At 43.5% G+C, this 25,880-nt stretch overlaps 2 protein-coding genes across 6 annotated transcripts in view; both read left to right on the top strand.

The window, feature by feature from the left end:
• CFAP99 (cilia and flagella associated protein 99) overlaps positions 1–25,880 on the top strand; it is a 101,460-nt gene that overhangs the window by 32,611 nt on the left and 42,969 nt on the right. For 2 of the 5 annotated variants that reach the window (XM_008175510.4, XM_065597118.1), the window contains 6 exons: positions 1,365–1,477; positions 5,819–5,993; positions 14,389–14,469; positions 18,960–19,034; positions 20,112–20,171; positions 24,252–24,340. In XM_008175510.4, coding sequence (XP_008173732.2) covers positions 1,365–1,477; positions 5,819–5,993; positions 14,389–14,469; positions 18,960–19,034; positions 20,112–20,171; positions 24,252–24,340 — 593 coding nt within the window. The remainder of the gene's footprint in view (positions 1–1,364; positions 1,478–5,818; positions 5,994–14,388; positions 14,470–18,959; positions 19,035–20,111; positions 20,172–24,251; positions 24,341–25,880) is intronic. The other 3 variants (XM_042845557.2, XM_065597119.1, XM_008175511.4) reach the window with 2 other exon arrangements.
• Positions 8,935–11,573, top strand: LOC135983786 (uncharacterized). The gene is made up of 2 exons (XM_065597115.1): positions 8,935–10,044; positions 10,928–11,573. The coding sequence occupies exons 1-2, from the start codon at positions 9,507–9,509 to the stop codon at positions 11,428–11,430; spliced, it is 1,041 nt and encodes a 346-aa protein (XP_065453187.1). The 5' UTR covers positions 8,935–9,506; the 3' UTR covers positions 11,431–11,573.

The following is a 25,880-nucleotide window of genomic DNA, read 5'->3' as shown; positions in this document are numbered from 1 at the left end:
CATACCCTAAGGTTTATTTCATTTTCATGCCAGGCCTTTTGGGGCTGAATGGAGTGTCTGTGGTTTTCCAGAGATTGATGGACTAGGTTCTTCAGCCACCCAGCCAATATGCTGTAGCAGGGCTTGGCAGCCTTTCAGAAGTGGTGTGCTGAGTCTTCATTTATTCACTCTAATTGAAGGTTTTGCGTGCCAGTAATACCTTTTAACGTTTTTAGAAGGTCTCTTTCTATCAGTCTATAATATATAACTAAACTATTGTTGTATGTAAAGTAAATAAGGTTTTTAAAATGTTTAAGAAGCTTCATTTAAAATTAAATTAAAATGCAGAGCCCTCTGGACCGGTGGCCAGGACCCGGGCAGTGTGAGTGCTACTGAAAATCAGCTCGTGTGTCGCCTTTGGCACGTGTGCCATAGGTTGCCTACCCCTGTGCTATAGGATGTAGTAGTGTACAGCTAAGATGGGAGTCCCATCTGACTAAAGTGGAACGTCCTCTAGTCATTAAAGTAGGCTGCCTGGACAGTTGATCCTTCCAGATGTGTAATAGTTAAAAATGAGACAAAATCCCTAGATACTTCCTTGGAAATGGCCCCGTCAGGCCTATAGTTAGCAAAGTGCAGGCCTCGCAAGATTTTTCCCCACTCACTGTCAGTTCCATTGCTTTCATTTCTAAGGACTGTGATGGAAAGGTCAAAGTTCAGATTTGGAATTTTTGCTGAAATCAGTGGCCCATAATGAACGAGAATACCATATTTCAAGATTCTAGTTCAAAAGGCCAATTAAATAGTTAAAATTCTATAGAACGGCTGATGACCTTTTGGTGAACTCCAGTAGAAAAGTGGAAGTTCAAATGTTGAATCTTCTTTTTTCCAGTATTCAGAGGCCCACAATGTGTGAGTGTCCCAAATTTCAATCTTCTAGTTCAATGGAAACAGGAAATTAATTGTGTTAGAGTCATCTTTATTGTATAGCTAGGTTTACTAAACTAGAATCATAGCTTTACAGTACCCAGTTTTTTTCCAGACACAATTTGTGTCCCAGTATTATGATGTTTTAACAGGCTGTAATTTGGAAATAAGGTCACACTGCATCAAAACATCATATTACTGTGAACATGGGGTTGTTTTTCAGGTCCACAAAAAGATTTTAGAACTTATTAATTTCTCACAAGGTATGGCTTCAGGACATAAGATTGCTGCAACAAAACTGAAATGAAACTACAAATACTGGGGTGTGTATTAATTACAATTATAGTATAATACACAAGCAAAGTCTGCATCAGTGTTTCTAAGAAAAACTGTGTAATCTCCATGTAAATATTGCATGTAACTCAAGTCTTCAGTTCATTAAAGTAATCTCTTGTTAGTTTCTTAGATTCTTCTTCAATGTCTTGAATTTGAGTACATGGATAAAAGATGAATGGAGTCAGATATATGATTCTCTTTATGTAAAAGAAAACTGGATTGATCCATTGCTAGGGTAAGTACTAAGTATTCAATATATTTGAAAGTTTAAAGGTGACATCATGGAAAAAGGTCCTCCTGAAAATTCAGTTTGCTTTAAAATATATTTCTTTGCAATTTGCTATGTTTATAAAACCATATGGTCCAATCCTGCTCCTATTGTAGTCAATGTCCAAACTCTTATTGGCCTTAATGGGAACAGGGCAGACCCTTTAATTTATCCATAAGTGAGTTACTTAGCTCTAAGAAAAGTTCTCTCATAGATGTTACATGCTAGTTTCCCCAATCCAGTAAAGTACAGAAAATGAAACTGGAACACATAATATTAAAATCAGATTGAAATCAAAGGGTCAAACAACTATCTTATAAAGTTAGGCTTCGATCCAACAGAACTTTAAGCACATGACTAATCCCACTGACTTCAGTGAAACAACTCTCATGGTTGAGATTGTATACATGTTTAAGTGCTTTGCTGGGTCAGGACTCTAGGGCTGTCTGCAAGTTCAACAACAGTTCTAACATGTAGACACAGGGCCAAACTCTGTTAGTCTAAGCATATACCAGCTGTGTCCGCTGATATAGAGTATAAACCATCATCTAACTCAGTTGTTAAATTTAAAAAAACACTGTTTAGCTGGAGGCAAAGTAGTAAACAGTGGTATAAATTCTGTCTTGAAATACACACACAATTCCAGTAAAGTCAGCGTGAGTTGCAGATGTGTGTGTGCTGGCAGAATTTGGCCCATTCCATCCCCAGTAATTCAAAACACAATGGCTGCTTCCAGTGACTTATAAATATTTTTAAATCTGTGATTAGTAGTTCATTAGGTGTAAGCCCACTGAGCCTGATTATCATTTACACTCAGTGTAAAGGGCCCTTAAGATGGACATAAATTAAATTTACACCCTCTTTGAGGGCACGTCTTACACTGCTAGAGTGCTGTAAAACACTTTAGAGTTTCATGAGCATCAGGGGCATTGTTTTTGTTAGTCCCTGTATCATCTTTTCAACGTATTGGTCCCTCTTTTCGTACTGAGGAGCCTGAGCCTGTATCTTCTGCTGAGGCAAAATTCTTATCAGAATCAACAGGCACTTGGCCTGAATAAGGAGTGCAGGACTGGGCTCATAAAGTAGAAATCTCTAGTAGATATTATATAGCGATGAATACTCACGGCTCTACTCTCCAGGGGCGGCAGAAGCTTCTTAAAAATGGGGGGGGGGCCACTGGAATCCAAACAATGGCCCCGCCCCACACACGCTGCCCTTTCCCTCCCAAGGCACTGCTCTTGCTCCGCCCCTTCCCCCCAAGGCCCTGCCCTGTCTCTTCCCCCAAGGCCCCACTCCCCGCTCGCTCTTCTCTGCCTCTTCCCACCGCTTGCCCTTAGGGCCGGTAAAAAGTGGGGGGCCCATGTCCTCCTAGCCCCCCTGTTCCAGCGCCCTGCAGCTCTCAATAAGTGTACATATCTCACATAGAAGTCAATGGGAGTTGCTCAGGTGCATCCAACAGCCCTATTTGGCCATTAGGTTTGAAATTTGCATCAAAGGGTTGAAAGTGTAACCATGAGTAATAAACTTGACAGCCTCAAATGTGTTGAATGTACTTTTGTTCACTGGGCCTGCTCCAGTTTCACTAAAGTTAGTGGAAAGAATCCTACTGACTTCAATGGGAGTTGGATTGCACGGTGGGCTAGATTCACAAAGGGACTTAGGTGCCTTTCCACCCAGTGGACTCCACAGCCCTGAGTTTGCTGCCCAGACTCTGTATACAGTGAATGGGTAGAGATAAGCATCTAAGAAGGGGATCCACAAAAGCCAGAACACGAGGAGGGAGAAGCCTAAGCTAGGCAAGAGGAAAGGCTGAGGAGAGGGGTGGGTCATAAACCTCACCCCTCAAAGAGACTTAGAACCCTCTGCTGGAGTTAGTCACCTAACTCATATCTTGCAAAAATGCTGGAGCAGAAGTGGTGGTGCTACCCTCCGCCCTATAACTTTTAGCCCAGTAGTTAGAGCATTCACCCAGGATGTGGAGGAGCTGGGTTCAATTACTCTCTCTGCATGATGGTGCAAAGGGATTTGAACTTGTTTCCCCCTGCTCTGGAGAATTCCATAACCACTGGACTAAGGGATATTTTGGGGCAGGTTTTTCCTTATCTCTCCTGCTGCAGCTGTTTCCTGGTATATAAATAGTTAAATATGCATTAGGCCAGAGAAGGAGTGAGAATAATTCCATAGTCTAGTGGTTAGGGCACCATGTGGTGTGTGGTGGACTCAGGTACCAGTCCTCCTGTTTCAATGTAAATTAAATTATTTATACATAGTAGAACAGTTTCTACAGGAGAGACTGAGAAAGACCTACCCCAGAATACCTTCTAGACCAATGGCTAGTGCTTTCTCCTCCAAGATTTAGTAAGGGAGACTTAAGTTCATAAAAAAAGAAGAATGGTCATATTAGGTCAGACCAATGGTTCAACCTAGCCCAGTATCCTGTCTTCCAGCAGAGGCCAATGCCAGATGCTTCAGAGGGAATGAACAGAGAAGGGCAATTATCGAGTGCTCCTTCCCCTGTTGTCCAGTCCCAGATTCTGGCAGTCAGAGGTTTAGGGACACCCAGAATACGGGGTTATGTCCCTGACCATCTTGGCTAATAGCCATTGATGGACCTATCCTCCATGAACTTACCTAATTCTTTTTTTAATCCAGTTATACTTATTCATTTTCTCCACACCATTCATGATTTTAGAGACCTCTGTCATAGCCCTCTTTAGTTTTCTCTTTTTTAAACTGAACAGTCCCAGTCTTTTTAATCTCCCCTCATATGGAAGCTGTTCCATACCCCTAATCATTTTTGTTGCTTGTCGCTGTACTTTTTCCAATACATCCTGGGTTAGTGCTCTAACCCTGGGCTAAAAGTTGGAGGGGGGGAATTCTCTTGCAGCTCTTTTGTGTGGGTTTAGGCATTCTCAGAGCATGCCTACCAGATTGGACCCTGTGGGGGAATGTGTAGTTTGAGGATCCCACTGTGGCTTAGGCATGAGATAGATGTCTGAGTGCTTAGATTGAGATGGCTGTGCACCTGCTCACTGGCAGAAATTTAACAACTAGAGGACTTTAATGGTGGAAGTTTAGGCACCTACAGAATTGGGCATCAGATGAGTGGGGGTTTGAGGATCAAGGTGGTGCTTAAATGTTGCATTTAGGTGCCTAAGACCTTTTGCGGATCTAACCTGACTCCCAGAAGTTACTCATTGGCATTACATCAGAATTATTGTACAAACTAAGATTCATAGAATATCAGGGTTGGAAGGGACCTCAGGAGATTCTGAAGCTCCTTTTACATTCTCAGTGAGAGAGCTGAACTACATCATAAGGGAACCTCATTACACTACCCCTCTCTGATGTGAAAATCTCAATTATTCATTTACTCCCACCCTTTTTTTTTTGATGATGTGAGTGGTTGTAGACACATCAGAAGCCTATGTGCTCTTATGACAAAGGGGCTCTAAAACCAGAGAGAAAGAGGTGAAGATCACAGAAAAGTATATTGGCTTCTGAAGAATTTGTGATATCAAGAAGGCAAGGTCTCAGTTAAGAGATGTTTCTCTTTCATTGCATTGTGACTGATGAGACTCTCAAACCTGCAATATTCAAGACCTGAGTGATTATGTATGGGATAGTAATGTGTCTTATTTAAGTATTAAGGACCAAATTACATTCATGTATTCCCCATTGACTTTGGTGGGGCTTGCAGCAGTGTAATTGAGAACAGAGTTTGGCTTTAAGCTTTGAATGTTTTAATTCTGATATACACAAAAATAATGCAAAACAAAAAACCCAAACCATGTTGGATGTCCCACCAGCTTCACTTTTTGTTTGAGGAATTCATTTGCTCAAGCAAATTATTTATGTCCTTCCAATTTTTGATTAAATGAGATTTTGCTAGTGATACACTCGCTCTCTGTCAAATAATATGAACAATATTACTTAGACCATTTTCTGTCTTTGTTCCTTTCATCTGTACCTACTTTGTTTATAATAACTACCTCTCCGGCTTGCTGTCTGACACTGTTATAAAATGAACTTGCAATGTGCTTGTTTAGTCAGCATAAATTACCGTTGTTTCTCCTCAGATAAACAGTTTTATTAGAAATAGACTAACTTTTGTTCAAGAAGTGAAGTAACATTTTTGAGTGCCACAGTTTGTGCCACTAATCATTGGTACAAATCAATTGATCAATTGGTATAAACAGAAGAGCCAAAGTATTATCAAATTTGCATCATTGCCAATCTCAGATACTGCATTATTATGAATTTGTATAAGAAAAAATGAAAATAAGATTTAAATTTATTTTTTAAAAGATGGCAGCCAAAAATAGAACAACTGATCAAGCAACTTGCTGACAAATTAGCTAATCGTGTTACCACTGTAAAGACTTCGACAGTCACAAAGCCAAAGGAATTTGATTTGACCACCCCTAAGCCACGAGCCATACCAATACCTGAGCCAATACCGTTACAGGAGAAGCATCAACCTGTGAGTGGTTTTTATTCTTTGGACAATGTTAAGTTGTATGTGTTTTGTACTCAACCATACTATATGGTTAACAGTCTCTTCCTTGAAGTTATTTGAATCTAAAATAATTGAAGAAAAGCTACCAACACTGATGGAATAACAGGAAACACTTTGGTGATCTGAGTTGAAGGCTACATTTGTAGAAAATAATTCATAATGTCTTTAATCAATGTAATTGGTATTTTCTAAGCATATCATAGATACTCTTCTATAGCAAGGGAAGGAGAAGATAGCAAAAAGGTGGCTCCTACAATTGTTTGGAAGATAGAAAAATCCCAATGAAGCAACAGTTTATTCCTTGCCCCTTGAATGTGTAACCTAATAGGTTGCTGCCAGCCCATTTAATGTGTAGATTATTCTGCTTTGGAGATCTACAGGTGCATATGGAAATAAACCCTCAAACTGTAACTTTTATAAAAATATATTGGTGTGACCCTGCTCCCCATCAAAGTAAATGGCAAAGCTCCCAGCAATTTCAATGTAGGCATAACCAACCCTAGATTTGCAGATTTGAGGATGGAATTTCATTGCCTGTTATGTGGGTTTGTGGTGTAACTTAATGTTAATGGTTAGCATTTAATCTGTATTGCTCACATGTTAATGAGTGTAGAAGTTCTCTTGAAGGCCTAACTCTGTTTGTCTTTCTAACTTAAGCAGTCACATTGGGTAATCTAATTTCAGTCACACTGGTGTAATTCTGGAGTGACACAATGGACTTCAGTAGGAGTTTTTGGTTAAAGTAAACAGGATTTGGGCTAAGGTTGCTATGATTCACTGAATAAAGACTCCATGGTTGTTTATATTTAGTTTAATAGGCAACTGAGTTTAGGGCTATACCTCTGGGCATTATCTATAACTTTTTATTAGCACATTTGGTTCTTAATAATACAAATGTTGAATGCTTACAAAAATCATTTTGCATCTTTGGGTAATAGTGCAATTTCATGGTAGCACATTGTAGAATTAATGGGATTTCACATTGAAGCAACCAAATACCAGGTTCTGAAAAATTGCATTTTTTAATCATTTACTCAGTGTAGGAATGAATCATGTTATTGTCATATTTATACTCCCTGAGAGTAACTTTGCATTAACTCACACATATGTATTGAAGTTCATTTGTGGTACAAGGATTATATTGGATTTTATTTAAATTCAGATCAAGTCTGCCAAATTTGTTTAAGTGCTCATGAAAGGGAGAGTCTAACATCATTGTCATAGTATGAGCAGACACAGTGCTAACTTCTGGACATAACTTTGCAAATGAGCTTTGATTCTAACCTATAATCGCATTGTCACCACCACTAGTTCAGATCCTGGAGCCCTCCAAAACAGAGAGTGAAAATCATGTTGAATTGTCTATTAGTTTGCTGATATGGACTAGCATCCTCTTAAAACCTAGGTTGAGACCATGATATTTCTTTTGAAGTTGCAGCAAATTTGGTTGGTCCCTCACAGCCAGCCCAGATTGCAGGGTGTGGGCTAGGAAGATGGGAATTGGCTTGTATGTGGAATTGGCTAGTATGTGGTGGGTGGCTGTGCATTAAAGGGTGGCCCAGGCAGAAATAGGCCTCTTCTTGCTTCACTCTGTATACTGCTGCCAATATTAGTGACCTCATGGCCAAAGGTTTATAATTTCTTGTCTCCCTCCTCATTTACACACCCCAAGCCATTTGCAGACCCGGCTTTCTTCAAAGAAAGACTAGACTAGTGGTTTAGGTTGGGATTTTAAGAGGAACAGAAGGGAGCTAGGTGCTCAACTCCCATTAACATGCAATGGTATTTAGACACCTAAATCCCCTAGGCTTCTTTGAAAATCCCAGCCATGATTTATAGTGTAATCTAATCCATTCCTTTAATATTAATACTATTTGTGATGAAATTATTACACAGCATTATTTTAGGTTTGGCTAGAATTAAAATGTACACATTGAAATGCATTAGGCCCCGTTCAGCCCAGATAAAAGTTCTTGTAATTCCATTGGAGTTGTATATGTTAGGACCAGGGCCATATTTAGCCCACTCTTTATATGTTTCCTTGACCGTGTCCCTTTAACAGTGTCTCTGTTTTTTCTTAAAAATAACAACAAAATTAACAAACCCACTTGGCTAACATACAAGGTTTTATTTGGTAATATATTGATAATGTAATACTTAAACTCTATAATCTTGCTAGGTGTCAAAATAGAAACTCTTCATATAATACACATAAAATTACCCGTATCCTTGTCCATCTCACAACAATAATTTTTAAGGAAATACAAGAGTGGTCACTGCCAAAGCTGAGAAGTGTTTACTCGCTAGGTATAGTTTGTATTTCCTTCCCCTCTTGTTCCCCCGCTCCTAGTTTATCTTCTCCAGGCACTGTGAAATTGCCTCATTTCCATCCAATATAAAACATTACTTCTTGTGTGTATAGTTTTGAGTGGTTAAATAAAATTCAGTTGATACCTTACAAATCATTTGTCCAGTTGTCTCTTAATATTTAGGGCCACACTGTGCCTTTAAGGCACTGATCTGTGTTGCAGGTAGTACAGAGTTACACAACCACTAGGGGAGCTTTAGGAGAGATTGTGCCTCCAGGAGCACACCTATTGCATAACCCATTAGAAGGCTACATCATGCTGCTCCTCTCTGCCTTCATGCATTTTGTCAGCAATTCTGCCAGAGCAGAGAGGGGGCATGGCCCAGTCTCTTCCACTTCTCCCACAGCAGTCCTCAGAGGCCAACCCCTACCAGACATGCCCTTTCCTTATATACTTTGCTGGGTTATTGTGTCAGACAGGTAGACCTTAACCCTTTCCTGGATGTTTTACTGTCCCACATTCCAAGACCTGAGTGCCTCTCTAAACCTGTGAATGCTGCTGTGAGGACCCTCTCAATCCTCCACCCCCAAGCAATTCTATACCCACAACTGGCAAACCCTATCTAGAAGTATAGTGGAGCAAGACATATGTAGGAGAGGACAGCTGGCCTGATTCTCCCTCAGGCAACTTCAGGTTGATCTTCCCCTTTTCACTTTGTAAGCATAGAATTTCTTTCTCCTTTGGCTTTTGCCTGGCAAAGATGGACTTTCTTTAAAAAACTGAGGCCTGGTCTACACTACGGGTTTAGGTCGACTTTAGCAGCGTTAAATCGAATTAAGCCTGGACACGTTCACACGACGAAGCCCTTTCTTTCGACTTAAAGGGCCCTTTAAACTGGTTTCTTTTCACCACCTTCGACGAGGGGATTAGCGATAAAATCGGCCTTTGCGGGTCGGAATTGGGGTAGTGTGGACGGAATTTGACGTTATTGGCCTCCGGGAGCTATCCCACAGTGCTTCATTGTGACCGCTCTGGACAGCACTCTCAACTCAGATGCACTGACCAGGTAGACAGGAAAAGACCCGGGAACGTTTGAATTTCATTTCCTGTTTGCCCAGCGTGGAGAGCACAGGTAACCACGCAGAGCTCATCAACACAGGTAACCGTGATGGAGTCCCAGGATCGCAAAAGAGCTCCAGCATGGACCGAACAGGAGGTACAGGATCTGCTCGCCATATGGGGAGATGAATCAGTGCTAGCTGAACTCCGTAGCAGTAAAAGAAATGGCAAAGTATTAGAAAAGGTCTCCAAGGCCATGAAGGACTGGGGCCATAACAGGGACACACAGCAGTGCCGCGTGAAAATTAAGGAGCTACGGCAAGCCTACCACAAAGCCAGAGAAGCAAATGGAAGGTCCGGGGCAGAGCCGCAAACTTGCCGCTTCTACGCGGAGCTGCATGCCATTCTAGGGGGTGCAGCCACCACTACCCCAACCGTGTGCTTTGACTCCGTCAATGGAGAAACACACAGGGAAGAGGGTTCGGGGAACGAGGAAGATGAGGATGGAGGTACTGTAGGTAGCTCACAGCAGCAAGGAAGCGGAGAAACCGGTTTCCCCAACAGCCAGGATATGTTTGTCACCCTGGACCTGGAACCAGTAACCCCCGAACTCACCCAAGACCCTCAGGGCACACAGGAGACCTCTGGTGAGTGTACCTTTGTAAATATTACACATGGTTTAAAAGCAAGCGTGTTTAATGATTAATGATTAATTTGCCCTGGCAATCACGGCCAGTACAGCTACTGGAAAAGTCTGTTAACGTGTATGGGGATGGAGCGGAAATCTTCCAGGGACATCTCCAGAAAGCTCTCCTTCATGTACTCCCAAAGCCTTTGCAAAAGGTTTCTGGGGAGGGCTGCCTTATCCCGTCCGCCATGGTAGGACACTTTACCACGCCAGGCCAGTAGCACGTAGTCTGGAATCATTGCATAACAAAGCATGGCAGCATATGGTCCCGGTGTTTGCTGGCATGCAGACAACATCCATTCCTTATCTCTCTTTGTTATCCTCAGGAGAGTGATATCATTCACGGTCACCTGGTTGAAATGGGGTGATTTTATTAAGGGGACATTCAGAGGTGCCCGTTCCTGCTCTTCTGAACAGAAATGTTCCCCGCTGTTAACCACGCGGTGGGGGGAGGGGTGAAGTGATCATCCCAGAGAATCGTGTGTGTGTGTGGGGGGGGAGGGGGGGGTTGACTTGGGTTTGTGCTGCATGTTAACCCGGAAACCGCAGCCCCTCCTTTTACATTGAAAACCCATTTTAAATGGCCAACCCAATTCATCCTTGATATGGGAAATGCGCTGCTGTTTGAAACCATTCCCGCATGTTAAGAAGGTTAAAAAAGCCAAAAGATTGTGGCTTACCATGGCTGCCTGCAAGCTGAAATATGTTGCCTGGCACTGCGGGAGTGATCTCTCATACCAAACCGGCAGGCAGAGGAAAAATGCGACCTTGTAACGAAAGAGTGTACCCATTGTTCTCTAAAATGTGTCTTTTTTAACCACCTCTCCCTTCTCCTCCACCAGCTGCAAATGTTTCTCCTTCGCAGAGGCTAGTGAACATTAGAAAGAGAAAACGGAGGACGCGGGACGATATGTTCACGGAGCTCCAGATGTCCTCCCACGCTGATAGAGCACAGCAGAATGCGTGGAGGCAGTCAATGTCGGACACGAGAAAAGAACAATATGAACGAGAGGAGAGGTGGCGGGCTGAATGGCGGGATGAAAAGAGCAAGTGGCGGGCTGAAGATGATAGGTGGCGTCAGCTTGCAGACAGACGGCAAGAGTCAATGCTCCGTCTGCTGGAGCATCAAACTGATATGCTCCAGCGTATGGTTGAGCTGCAGGAAAGGCAGCAGGAGCAGAGACCGCCGCTACAGCCCCTGTGTAACCAACAGCCCTCCTCCCCAAGTTCCATAGCCTCCTCACCCAGACGCCCAAGAACACGGGGGGGGGGCCTCCGGCCACCCAGTCACTCCACCCCAGATGATCGCCCAAGCATCAGAAGGCTGGCCTTCAATAAGAGTTAAAGTTTTAAAATGCAGTGTGTCCTTTTCCATCCCTCCTCCCCCACCCATCCCAGGCTACCTTGGCAATTATCCCCCTACTTGTGTGAGGAATTAATAAAGAATGCATGAATGTGAAAAAACAATGACTTTATTGCCTCTGCAAGCGGTGCTCGAAGTGGGGAGGGGAGTGTGGGGTGGTTGGTTTACAGGGAAGTAGAGTGAACCGGGTCGGGGGGGGGGGAGGTTGGAGGGTTCATCAAGGAGAAACAAACAGAAGTTTCACACAGTAGCCTGGCCAGTCACAAAACTGGTTTTCAAAGCTTCTCTGATGCGCACCGCGCCCTGCTGTGCTCCTCTAACCGCCCTGGTGTCTGGCTGCGCGTAATCAGCGGCCAGGCGAGTTGCCTCAACCTCCCACCCCGCCATAAATGTCTCCCCCTTACTCTCACAGATATTGTGGAGCGCACAGCAAGCAGCAATAACAATGGGGATATTCTTTTCACTGAGGTCTGAGCGAGTCAGTAAGCTGCGCCAGCGCGCTTTTAAACGTCCAAATGCACATTCCACCACCATTCGGCACTTGCTCAGCCTATAGTTGAACAGGTCCTGACTCCTGTCCAGGCTGCCTGTGTACGGCTTCATGAGCCATGGCATTAAGGGGTAGGCTGGGTCCCCAAGGATCACGATAGGCATTTCAACATCCCCAACGGTTACTTTCTGGTCCGGGAAGAAAGTCTCTTCCTCCAGCTTTCGAAACAGACCAGAGTGCCTGAAGATGCGAGCATCATGTACCTTTCCCGGCCATCCCACGTTGATGTTGGTGAAACGTCCCTTGTGATCCACCAGGGCTTGCAGCAGCATTGAAAAGTACCCCTTGCGGTTTATGTACTCGGTGGCTTGGTGCTCCGGTGCCAAGATAGGGATATGGGTTCCGTCTATGGCCCCACCACAGTTTGGGAATCCCATTTCAGCAAAACCATCCACTATTGCCTGCACGTTGCCCAGAGTCACTACCCTTGATATCACCAGGTCTTTCATTGCCCTGGCAACTTGGATCACAGCAGCCCCCACCGTAGATTTGCCCACTCCAAATTGATTCCCGACTGACCGGTAGCTGTCTGGCATTGCAAGCTTCCACAGGGCTATCGCCACTCGCTTCTCAACTGTGAGGGCTGCTCTCATCTTGGTATTCTGGCATTTCAGGGCAGGGGAAAGCAAGTCACAAAGTTCCATGAAAGTGCCCTTACGCATGGGAAAGTTTCGCAGCCACTGGGAATCGTCCCACAACTGCAGCACGATGCGGTCCCACCAGTCTGTGCTTGTTTCCCGGGCCCAGAATCGGCGTTCCACGCCATGAACCTGCCCCAGTAACACCATGATTTCCACATTTCTGGTGCCTGTGCCTTGTGAGAGGTCTATGTCCATGTCAATTTCGTCATCACTCTCTTCGCCGCGCTGCAATCGCCTCCTCGGCTGGTCCGGGTTTCGCCTTGGCATGTCCTGGCTCTGCATATACTCCAGGACAATGCGCGTGGTGTTCATAGTGCTCATAATTGCCGCGGTGATCTGAGCGGGCTCCATGATCCCAGTGCTAGCTATGGCGCCTGGTCTGAAAAAAGGCGCGAAACTAGTATCTGACGGACCAGGAGAAGGAGGGAGGGCGGGAGGGAGGGAGGGCCGAGTGACGACATGGCGTACAGGTATAGGGAATTAAAATAAAAAAAGGTGGCTGTGCATCAGGGAGAAACACAAAGAACTGTCACACAGAATGGTCCCCCCAAAGATTAAACTGAAAACCCTGGGTTTAGCAGGCCGTTGATTTGACGGAGGGAGGGGGAAGCAAATGAATACAGAACAAATCTATTTTTTACATCTTAAGACGACGGTGCAGCATGACTGATAGCCCTCGGCATCTTCTGGGTGCTTGGCAGCAAATACTGGGCGCTTGGCAGTTAGTGTACTACGATGGCCTTCAGGCCTATTGCACGATCTGCTGCTCAGGGAAGACTCTGCTAATGTGCGATGATCCAACTTGTAATAGGACGGTTACCAGTCGTAATACACCATCTACTGCCAAAAGGCAAGGGGCTGGTGCAATGCAGCCCTACGGCTGCCAGCCCCACAGCTGCCAGCACCCAGATTGCCGATGAAGGCTACCAGTCTACTGCACCGTCTACCGCCAAAAGGCAGTTAGCTGCTGCTGCTGTGTAGCAATGCAGTGCCACGTCTGCCGGCACCCAGATGACATATGGTGACGGTGAGCTGAGCGGGCTCCATGCTTGCCGTGGTATGTTGTCTGCACAGGTAACCCAGGTAAAAAGGCGCGAATCTATTGTCTGCCGTTGCTGTGACGGAGGGGGAGGGGCCTGACGACATGTACCCAGAACCTCCCGCGACACTGTTTTGCATCATCCGGGCATTGGGATCTCAACCCAGAATTCCAATGGGCGGCGGAGACTGCGGGAACTGTGGGATAGCTGTGGGATAGCTACCCATAGTGCAATGCTCCGGAAGTCGACGCTAGCCTCGGTACTGTGGACGCGGTCCGCCAACTAGAGCACTTAGAGCATTTTATGTGGGGACACACACAATCGGCTGTATACAACCGATTTCTATAAAACCGGCTTCTATAAATTCGAACTAATTTCGTAGTGTAGACATACCCTGAGTTAACAGCTCCTTTGGCTGACAGCACCTGGGACAGGGTTGACAAGGCCTGGACAGCCCCAGCCAAATAGCGATGCTTGGTGGATATTTATCCCTTTTATGCATTCAACCCCTAAAACTTTACCATTCATTTTATGGCACTAATAGAAAAGAAATCACTACTTTTTAAATAACTGCTAACTGCTGTAGTTTTTCATTAGGGATAAATACACCCCCCCCCCCCCACACACACACACACACACTAAGATTTATTGTTTGAAACATTCGGTCTTTCATACCCTGTATTACAGAAATTTCTGCCTTTTAATATAGGTTCCTCAGAGCACCTACAAACCTCCAAAGGAAAAACAGCACCTGCAGGAAATCAAGTATAGAAATCGCCGAAGAGCAGAGGTAAGTGTAGCATGATTTTATTTTTAATCCTCCCTCTCCTGCATCTGTTTGTTATTTGAGGTAAGTTACAATTTTCACAGCTTTAGGGCTCTATCCAATGCAAAAATGCTTCTGCAGCTGCAGGCCCACAGATCCTATCTTTGAGCAATGAAGGCTGCTTCCTCTATCCCTTTCCCACACCCTTTGTCTGTCTTGTGTGTTTTATTGTAAGGTCTTCAGGGCAGAGACCATCTTCTACTCACTGTTTGTTGCAACACAAATAATAGCAGTACAGTTACAAGGGGTAGTGCTTGTGGAAGCAGCCATGTGATGTTGTCCTAATGTAGCCAGTCAGGATTGCTCCATTTACATTCTCATTCTTACATAAGTGCCCAGTGCCATGCTGTTTCCCCCTCCATCTGCACTGACGCTGTGAAGGAGTCTATGGACTGGAGATAGCCCAGTGAAGGCTCTTGCCTCCCCCATGCCTGGCTCCTGCTCCACAGAGGGACTGAGGGGACAGTTTCTCTCCTACTGTGTTGAGTAGTTTGAGGGGCATTCCCCACTACTTCTCCACTTCTCCCCAAGGAGAGGACATGAAGGAACTTGCACCCCACTGCTTCTGTTCTGCCCTACTATAATGAGGTATTAGTGGCCTTTCCTACACCCCATTGCATCTACTGCTTCACCTGACTCCAGGGATAAGAGGTCAGGGTGCATGGCTGGGGTATTCCTCCAAGTCCTGCTTGTTCTCTGTGGCCATGTGGAGGGGAGCACTGGGGAACTTCCCCAGCATTGTGGAACCCTACAGAGATCCAGGAGAGGTTGCTCCTTTGCTCACATAGGACACACGGATAGTCAATGTGTGCTATTAACCATTAAGGGGTTTAAATATTTAACATAATTTCTGTTTCCTAACTGAGAAATAATTTCATAGCATCATCCAGTTACAGAGAAATCTCAGTAGCTCCTGACTCATCTATAGTATTTGGTGCTGCGCATACCTGAGAGCTCCTCCCCAGAGCAGGCTCTGAAAGTGGGAGATCATCATGACTAGGAAAGCAGCAGAATTCAAGGTGCTGTGTGTTAAGAGGGGAGTGGGAGGGAAGGCCTGGAAAGGGCCCTAACACTTGATCTGCTGTGGTTATTTGAACTGATCCTGATTTTGAAATGAATCCTATTAAATAAGTCAGCTCCTATTAGGTTTAGGGCAGATTTCTGTCTTCTTCTCCTTGGAAGGAAATAATTACATGGCAGCTCCCTCTCCCATCATACCTCCCACAATGCAATCCCCATATAGAGGTGCTTTAGAAGCTTGATAAAAGGTCTGTTTTTTTACATCTTTTTATCTGTTCTCTCCCACCTGCATTCCACCAATGCCTTGTTCTAGTTTTCACTGACTGTACTGGCCTCTCTTCATGTCCGTGTGCATGCTGCATTTGGTTCAGTTCCTGTATGTAGTATATGCTGAACTGCCTACATATTACTATATATAACTATATATATATAACTAGCAGCCACAGTCTCCAGTGGAGCAGATGCATGAATGCAAGCAACACAAAGGAAAGCCACAGCAGAAAGTGAAGCTGCTGTAGCAGCAATTTTTGTCACTCTGAAATGGCATAAAAGGCATCCAAAGCATTCACAAAGGTCAGTTCCTTAGACTGTTCACTAAATGAAGCTGAAATTGTGGCTCCTGAAAAGAAAGATGCATATGGAAATGTCACTTATTCCGTCATAGAATTGCACACATGACCGATGTATCAGAGCAATTCTAGAAAAGAGTGAAAACACCAGGAGCCTATCCCTGTGCATTTTATGCCAGGGCTAATGCTACATGTACAACTACTGTCCAGCTTAGCATCAGCACTCGGAGAGCCAGCGGAAAAGCCAGCATGCACCTCTCGCTTCTGGGGCTGCAGTTTACAATCAAAGGAAGTGTTATTGCTCAAGGACTAGCAAACTGAAAAATCAAGCACTGGCTGGATCATTATATGTGCTGTCCCCTTTAAACGGGTTCAGCTGGAGCTCCTCATACCCTTGTGCCTCTTGGAGCAGCCCCTGGTGCCCAGGCTTCTCTTCAATTACCCCACTCCACCAATGCAGGAAAAGGAATAAGTTATCTTGCTTACTATGTGGAAACAAACACTGGTAAATGTGTGTTATATGCAGTGATGGGGCTTTCAACTAAGGTTCCAATCCTTCAATGAGCTTCGAAGGGCTCCATTCAGGGGTCCACCTAGAAGAGATTATTGCAGAATCAGGGCCCTAACACAAGTCTTTCCTCAAGGATGAAAATTCATGTTGGCTTCATTCATTGAAAGCCGATTAATGCACTTGCCCATGCACACTGAAACGGAGCTAAATTTTTTAATGTTTGGCTACATCTCCTTAGGGATTGTGAGGGAAACATATCCAGGGCTAGGTCATAGTGCAATAAAGTAGGTGTTATTTTTTTTTTTTTTACAGTAGGTGCATTCTTTCCAAATAGGTTTCTAAAAATGCCACCCATTTGTCTCAATGGGCAGGAGCCTTGACTGGACCAGAGTCAGGGGCGTGCACAGGGATTTAAATGTGACTACTTTTGGAGGGGCACTTTAAACATTGCCTCCACCCCCACACACCCAGTGCCCCTGGGCCCTGCTGCCTCCCCAACCTGCCAGGCCCTCGATGCATCCCTGGGCTCCCCACCCATCCCCCCAGTGTTCCCAGCCCCACGGCCTGGCCCACTCCCACTGCCTGGCCCACTCCCATTGTACTGATCTCCCTTCTATGCACCCCAGGCGGGCTCCAAACACTTACTGGATGCTGCAGCCAGGGCTGGCTCTGGCTTTTTTGCCGCCCCAGAGCGCCGGGGGAGGGCGGCCCCACTCTTCCCAGCCGGTCGGAGCACCGGGGGGAGGGCAGCGAGCCCGGCCGGGGCCCCGCTCTCCCCGACCGGCCGGAGCACCAGGGGGAGGGCGGAGAGCCCAGCCGGGGCTCCGCTCTCCCCGACCGGCCGGAGCACCGGGGGGAGGGCGGCAAGCCCGCCGCGGCTCCGCTCTCCCCGGGTGAGCGCTGCTCCTCTCCAGGTGCCGCCCCAAGCACATGCTTGGAGGGCTGATGCCTGGAGCCGGCCCTGGCTGCAGCCGGGAAGGGACGGGGCTCAGCAGGAGTGCTAGCTGCAGTGCCTTTCCCAGGCACAGCCCTTCAGCCACGCTCAGCCCGACTCCCACCCTGGCAGAAAGGAGGAGGATGGGCTTGAGAGAGGGAGTCCCAGGGTGGGGGGCCAGGGGACAGTGGTGGAGATGATTATTGGGCGGCCCGTGCCCCTGCTTGCCCCCCTCTGTGCACGCCCCTGACTACAGTAAAGTAGACCGCCACAAAAGGAGGGGGAGCACATGCCAGGAAATGCAGGGGTGGGGGGGTGCAGGGGTGGGCCCCCCTGGGCCGCCTCTCCTCCAGGAGCTCTCCATTTCCCATTGGCCAATCAAAGGGAGAGGGGAGCTGATTGGAGCCTAATTCCTTCCACCCCACACATTTTTTTTAAACCTTGGCCTGAGTGTTTTGGAGCCCTTTCTCCCTTTGACTGCCTCACCCTCCCTCCGTGAAGTTGTAGTACAGGAACTGTGTTTTTAGGTTGTGGTGGGTCTGACCAGTTCCCTGTTTTGGGGTCAAGAAGGAATTGTTCCATTCAGCCAGATTAGCAGGGGGTTGGTGGGTTTTTTGGTTTTTTTTTTTCCTTCCTAACAGCATCCTGGAGGCACAGATAAGCCAAATAGGAGTAGAGCATAGAAGTTCAGTAGGAATGTTTAGTTCTTTGCCACTTGCAGCTCAAAAGGGTCGGCTCCCAGAAGTAAAGGAGACCTGAGATTTTACTGTTGGGCCTTATTTCTATTGGAAATGAGGAGACTTGAAGTCTTCACAGACCAAGATCCCCCATTCTTGTACCCTCTGTGCCCCACATGGGTGGCATGTGTGTGAGAGGATTCAGAGGAGTGCGGTCACTGAATCCTACAGTTAAGCTAAAAGGAGTCTATCCCGAATTAGGGATTATATGGCTGGAGCTCTGTGGCCCCCACAGTAAACTCACTTAAATGCCTGGTATTGGAGTGACTGGGACAATGAGACAGACAGCTCCGCTCCCCCATGTTACATTTATAAAAGTTGCTGCTTAAATCCATCTTTGTGTCTGTCTTCACTCACCTGCATGTCCTGATTAAGCCTCTGCCTTCAGGGTTTTTTTCTTTTCTGTAGTCACTGTCTAACCCACAAAGTTTATTGGTCTATGATCCCTTTTGAGAATTTGTTGTGGCTTGTTGCAAATTATGTTTGACCATATAAGAATAGTTCTTGTACACCATTAGCTTTGTACTCTAATCATTTGTATTTTCACTTGGTATTTAAATATTTAGAGTTCTGTGTTTTAATAGTTGCCTCAGTTTGCTACATCAAAAAAAGGTTTTTTGTTTGTTTTTTTTCAATGGAGAATTTAAAATGTACCATATTTATAAAAATTGTTTTGATTTTAGGAACTGCTGCTGGAAGCAAATGTTAGCCAGTTCAGGTGTGCAACGATAAAGCCTGAGAACAAAGCCCCGAGAGGTGTAAGTTAAACAAAATTGGTAAATAAAAAAAAACTACTATCATGTGTTTTTATACACATTAATCACTTTTTTTATGCAAGTACTCAAAGGATCTCTCTGTATTTGGAGTTAGGAAGTATGATGCTATAAGTCCATCAAGGGGTTCTGGTGCCATTCTAAACTACAAGAACCGAAGCCTGTCTATCTTGACACCAGATTCCCCAGGTAGAATTAAAGCCCTGCAATTTGATATGTGGATGTTTTTATTTTATATAATGCACAGATCCTGGTCTATGCTTCATTCACTGTGCAGGTTCTCCACTAGCTCCCTTTTCCTCACCCCAATACTCCTGCTGCTGCTGACCCTCCCCTTTTACCTGCCTACTTTTAACACTGCTCCAGCAACTTCCCTTGCCACTCTAGCAGTTCTCCTCTCATCCAACAGAGCAGTTTTCCATTAAATTGAAAGGGTACACAGCAGTTGAGTGAAAGCAGCTCTCAGTTTGATTAGGTGACTCCTGATTCACAGCTGTAGGATCATGCCCATTCACGTAATATGATCACTGCAGTATCATATCTGTGTGCCCATCACCATGTTATCCATGCACCTTCATTTGAGCATCTGTAGCTAGCAGCATAGAATGAAATTCCCTGTCGTTGTCAGAATTCCACATACAGTTAATAATCTCATAAAGCAGGATATCAAAGGACATTTCATCTTCACAAAACTCACATCTTAAGAACTGATTATTTTAGTGGCCTTTGGTAGTATTCTATATTCAATATTTCTGTAGCAAACATTAATGTTACTGTATTATTTTGGTACGTTAGCCATTTAAATACATTTCATAGTAAGCAACAATAATTTTTCTTGGGACCTGTTCTGCTATTATTTGTTATGCAGAACTCTCAATGAGTTTGGAGTGCACAACAGGCTTTAAGGATGCTTTGATTGCAGTATCTAGTCCTCAGTGACATGTCTGCTCCTCCAAAGGGAATAATATTCAAGATACAATTTTGATAACTTTAATAAGATGATTTTTCCTGAGTATTTGAAAACTATTTCTGAAATGAAAATATTTTTTGGATGACTTGCAGTATATATCAGGCATTATGAAGAATAAAACGAAGTTCCAGGCTCAAAAGATTCAGGGCAAGGTGAGTAACATTTAGAATTTATAGATGTTACAAGGGTTTGAAAAGTGTAGACTGAAAGTCAAGACCAGATTTGGAACTGCTGCAAATTGATACAACTCCTCTGTAATCAAGGGTATTCCACCAAGGCCTATGGCCATGGGAATGGGATAGTTCAGGGGATTAGCAGAGGCCAGGAAATAGAGCCTCTCACCTCTAGGTCACTGGTTCAAATCCAGGACCTAAAGAATGAGCAACCACCATGGTAATGACTATTTGGTGTAAGATGTGAAAAGAGTTTGGTCTGTTATGTAGTTTCCATTAAACAGGTACCTGAATCATAAAACCCACAACACTGATTGCCTCTTTGCTGAGACTTCAGTAGTGCAAGTAGCAGGATGTGCTAGTTGCCTTGAGTATGTGTCTAGGGTCTCAGATGAGCTCAGGCTTGGAGTGGCTAACCCCTTGTGCTGCTGTGGCTACGCTCTATTTTAGCTTGCTAGCTCAATGAGAATCACAACCCAAACTTGAAGTGTAGACACACCCAAGACAGCATTGGGCAGCCTGCATTGCCTCTGCCTGAGCTGTGATTGTACTGTGGATAACAAAAGACTTCAGTCCCCAGGACTTTCAATCTGGCATTTTCATAATCATCAAGATCATAGCAAAACAGAGTCAAAATAACAGAGAATGTCTCAGGATCAGATTCACTGTTCGTGTAAATGGGAAATTTGTCCCATAGTCTAAAGAAATAGATGCTTGCTCACCTTTATTGAACAATTCTTGATACTGATGTTTTAGCAGCACATAGGGCCAAATTCTGATCCCAGTTGCACCAGTACAAATGTTAAATAACTCCACTGATTTCAGAAGCTGGCCAGTAGGGTGGTGTTACACATACAACATAGGTTCATGCACCTATGATTCCCTCAAACCACCTGCATGTGCAAATCTGCTAACTATTCACAAATGGATAGTCATTTTATTTGTGAGGTCATTTAGATTTCAATTTCCCCCTTTGAAAATCTGGCCTCTGGAAAATATCTGTAAACCAGATCAGACACTGATGACTTACAGTGTTCAGCAATAACAGTAATACCACCACTATACTTACTGGCATTACATTAATAAGTCTATTTAAAAGTGCTGTCCCATATGATATGTCCAATTTGTTTTTAAAGTACTGCATAGCATTAAGACCCCTACTCCTTCCTCTCTTTGAAGAGCAAAGATACTTAAGAAAACCTTTACAAGATTAACACACTCACAGGACCAACAGTAATTTGGACTCTGTTAAAGTCTGTGTCTTTTACACTTCCCTCTCAGACAATCTAAAATATTGAAACTTATCAGCTAGAGTGTTGGCCAGTGGGAATTAAACCCATTGGTTAAGCTGCATAAAAGAAAAATATGGATCCAGTGTCTTATTAAATTGATCAGGGACATTTTTAATAGTTGCTCATATCTTTTCCAGTGGCGTAGTCATATTTATCTCATCCAAACACATTTGCCTTGAAGGTTGGTTAGGTGGCTTTCAGGGAGCTGCTATAAAACTTTCATAGCTGAGATAAGCATATTGTTTGAGTCTTAAAATAAATTCTACTTCCCACACCCACTCCCATTCATCCTTCATCTCCCAATAGACAATTGAGAAGATTTAGGAGGAACGGGTGTACAATATGTTAGAAATCAGGTCACAAACTCCATCTCAAAATAATCAAATTGTATAATATTTAAATAGATTAGGGTCAGTATGCAATTTACCATAGTTCATTTACCTTTTTGTGAGAACATCCATTGTACAATAAACACATTTTCTAGTCTCAGTCAGGCACATTGAAACTCCTGTGCAGACAAAAATGATTAACCACTGCTGTTACAAAATCTTTATTCTTTCTTTCCACTGCAAGCAGTGAGACAGTACAAATGGCTCATTACTCAGGCTCAGTCTGTCTAGTGCTCATAGGAGGTCCAGTTCTCTACATATTTATTGGTTTGGGGTGGAAAATAGTGTGTTCATTAGGTGGAAATATTGAATATGATTTTTTCCACAAGAATTACGCAAGTTTGCAGCCCCTTCTTCCTACTTGATAAGGGGGAAGGGATGACATGACAGAAAAGGGGTAATGTGAAATTCAGGTATTCACTGGTAATATATGCAATAGAAAAATCTATTTGGATACTTTTTTTGTACTTACCTGCACAAATCTTGGAATCCTTGTGTATCCTGGCTGTTTAGAGCGTATTTTATTCAATCATAATTTTATTTAATAAACTGGAGATGGAACATTTCTAGGTAAAATATTGTCCCCATACTCAGTTTCAGTCCAGGATATTGGCCACTTTTCAGTCTAATCTACAGGAACTGAATATACTACAGAAAGGGGGAATAAACAAGCAGTTTCCCAAAGCATAATAACTTCCACATATTTTAGTGAATGTTTCCAATTTAAAACCAATACAATATAAAAATATAGGCTGGGGGGAGGTCTCTGAATTCTGCACTCTTGAGTACATTTCCCAGCCCTGAAGAAGAGCTCTGTGTAAGCTTGAAAGCTTGTCTCTCTCACCAACCGAAGTTGGCCCAATAAAAGATTGTATCTCATCCACCTGTAGAGATGGCAAGAGCAGTATAAGGAAAGAAAGGACTCTCATTGCTGTCTCCTCCCCCAAACTTTGGCACCCACCTTTTTTGTACTGAGAAATAGATGGGTAACTACATTTCACAGCTGGGCTTTTAAAATGTGTCCCATGCTGTAGAAAAATCACACTGTTCACCTCCATTTATTGAATTTCCTGATTACAACATTTGACTGTTGTGCTCAACCTACATAATCAACCTCAAATATGAAACAACCATGTACTTCAGTTTTGCTTATGTATTTCAATTGATTGTGCAGAAGGTTAGTATAGGACGTCTTGAGTGATTCTGCACATGTATTGCTCTGCCAGTCCCTAAACAGTTAGCTTGTAGTTAAAGTACATTTTAATATGATTTGCTTCCATATCCACATTGTGAATTGACAGGTTTCAGAGTAGCAGCCGTGTTAGTCTGTATCCGCAAAAAGAACAGGAGTACTTGTGCCACAAGTACTCCTGTTCTTATTGTGAATTGACTTAATTTAACTGGTTGGTGTCATCACTGATTTTTGTTTTCTGTATGGGGTGGGCTCAATTCTGATCTCACACCAGTTTTACACTGACACTATTGCATTGACTTCAAAGGCGTTGCCCCTCTCGTATGCTGGTCAGATCAGAATTGGACCCATTGTGTGCCACTGTAAAGCTGGATCTGGCCCTCTAAGGATTCCCCTTGTGTAAGGGGAATCCTTGGCTGGCAAAGAAGCTGCGTAGTGGCTCTACTCCACTGCCTCTCTCAGACCTTACAGATTATCTGTCAGTTGCTCCTAAGGCAATACTCACTCTGAAGAGAGATGCTGAAGCAGCCCTGGATCTAGTAGTCCCAGTTATACCGGTAACTCTCTCTGTGACTTTGAAGGTCAATGAAGTCTGTATTTCAGTTTCTCCATCTATAAAATGGATATAATGATACTGCCTCCTAGAAATACGTTACGGTTAATAAATTAATGTTTGCAATACACTTGAGATCCTCAGATGAAAAGTACTACACGTTATTGGAATATGTGTGTGATCTTCCTTCCTTTCAACTCTCCCAGAGGTGGACACACAAGATGTTTTCTGTTGGAAGCAGTTGGCAATCGTATCTTTGTCCAAATCAACTGGAATCTTTTTTTTTTTCTATTGGAATGTTTCCATGTACAGGAGTATATAAGAGTTTAAAAAAATTAAAGGAAGTGAACACATTACATATAATTTGACATGGCCCAAGAGTGATTACAAATTTATAATCCACTTCAGGGACCTGGCTGATTGCTTAAACAGCTTGAGTGGTTTATGAAGAGCATGCAAATCCATTGTGAATGTCAGATTAATACTTTGAGCAAAATTTATACTTCATCTTGAAGGTGATCTAAAGTGATTGAATTGCCGTGGATTGATTTATTTAACCCTTTGAATTATTTCTGTAGTCCATTTTATGATTCACATTGCTAAATATAGTATATGCATTCCTTTTCCTGATAGATTGACAATGTACCTATTAAATTAAATGCAGCAGCGATCTTAAGAGAAGGTGCCCTCTACCAGCGAAAAATGGAACAAGAACTCAACAGGTACTTTCTGTACATAATATTTCCCAGCTCCTTTTTATACATCCTTTGATATAGAGAGCACATTAAGGGAGACTAAGTAAACTGCAGTTAAACTAATATAATGAATCTGTTAAAGGGATATTAAAATTTGCATGATTAATAATGAGCAGATTGGACTGAAATTAAAGACTACATTAGAATGACAATGAAGACTTTTGTTTTATTGTAAGTAGAGTACAATGTTACTTCTAATTGAGCATTCTAGCTAATGCCCACTTGTAAAGTGCCATGAATAATCATGTTTTATATACAAATAAGTACATCACACTGGATAAGTAATTACACACATGCACATCTATGCGTGTACATAGTTCTACATACAAACAGATATGTTCATACCCATTCAAGTACTTTCAGTGTATTTGTTAAGGAAAACAAATAAGTCAAATAATTCTTGGTGTAACTCTGTTACCTTCAGTGGAGTTACATCTGAGCTGAATGTGGGCTATTGTACTCAGAGTTTTATACTCAAACTTGTTACTATTTATATAATAATACTCACCTGCTTCCATGACAATACAGGGCACAGTAGTCATTAGTCTGGGTTTTTAGTTCACCTGTTAATCATTGGGGGTGAGGGAGGAGAAAGTGAATGGACAGTGCAGGTTGTGTTCTTTCACTAGAAATAAATAACATTATAACTAGTAATTTCAACAGAGACAAAATCTAGAATATTGTCAGCTTGGGTTAATATTATAAATGATCCACCTGAGTTAGCAGGCTTAGTGCAAAACATTATTAACCTCTTTAGAAGAATCCAGCCTTCCACAAAAGCTTTGAGAAGTGAACATAATGAAGCTAAGGATTAAATTCAGACCTGTCAAATGTGACTAAAATGAGTGACCCCTTCAAAATCAGGGATGTCACTCATTTGAGTTGCAAGAGCCCACATCCTCAAAGGTATTTAGGTATCTAATTCCCATCATTTCTGTTGGAAGTAGGCAACTAAATACCTTTAAGAATCTTGGCTAAGGTTACCTATGTTCCACATAAATTTGGCATTCCATCACTATTATTGTTGAGAATAATTTACATCAAAATAGAGAATTAAACTTCTATGCTATGCTAAAGCATGAATTGCATAGCATAGAGATGCCTGCATGGATCTTTTTTTTGTGTCCCTCTGTCACGCTGTGTGGAGTGGTTCACGACCCAGAGTGCCAGCTCTGGGCACACTGTCAAAAAGGTAGAGCAGAGATCTCAAACAGGTGGCATGTTCTATAATTAGATTTCACCAACCCAGTAAAAATGATGAACTCATTAAGCACTATAACAGTATTACCATGTAGTCATAGACAGTCCCTTTGGGCATTCCAGCCTATCTTGCCACCCAGGCAAGCTGGACTTAGTGATAGTTGGTTGTTATATGCCAAAGATCACAAAATATTCAGGTTGCTCCCTGTCCCAAGAAACCAGTCACTTACCCCAAGTCAATTTGTACCTAAGATCTCACACCAAAGACAACACTTGTAGCCCATCCTCTAGTAAATTAACTAAGGCC

Source organism: Chrysemys picta, chromosome 5 (assembly GCF_011386835.1).
Source record: "Chrysemys picta bellii isolate R12L10 chromosome 5, ASM1138683v2, whole genome shotgun sequence".
NCBI classification, from domain to species: domain Eukaryota; kingdom Metazoa; phylum Chordata; order Testudines; family Emydidae; genus Chrysemys; species Chrysemys picta.
The sequence above is the reverse complement of the archived record's forward strand: the minus strand, read 5'-3'. Positions and strand labels throughout refer to the sequence as shown.

Bases quoted from the DNA above. Each gene is read 5' to 3' on its own strand.
- LOC135983786 (XM_065597115.1), top strand. From the start codon at position 9,507: ATGGAGTCCCAGGATCGCAAAAGAGCTCCAGCATGGACCGAACAGGAG. The intron at 10,045-10,927 runs GTGAGTGTACCT...CTCCTCCACCAG, and splicing joins GGGCACACAGGAGACCTCTG to CTGCAAATGTTTCTCCTTCG.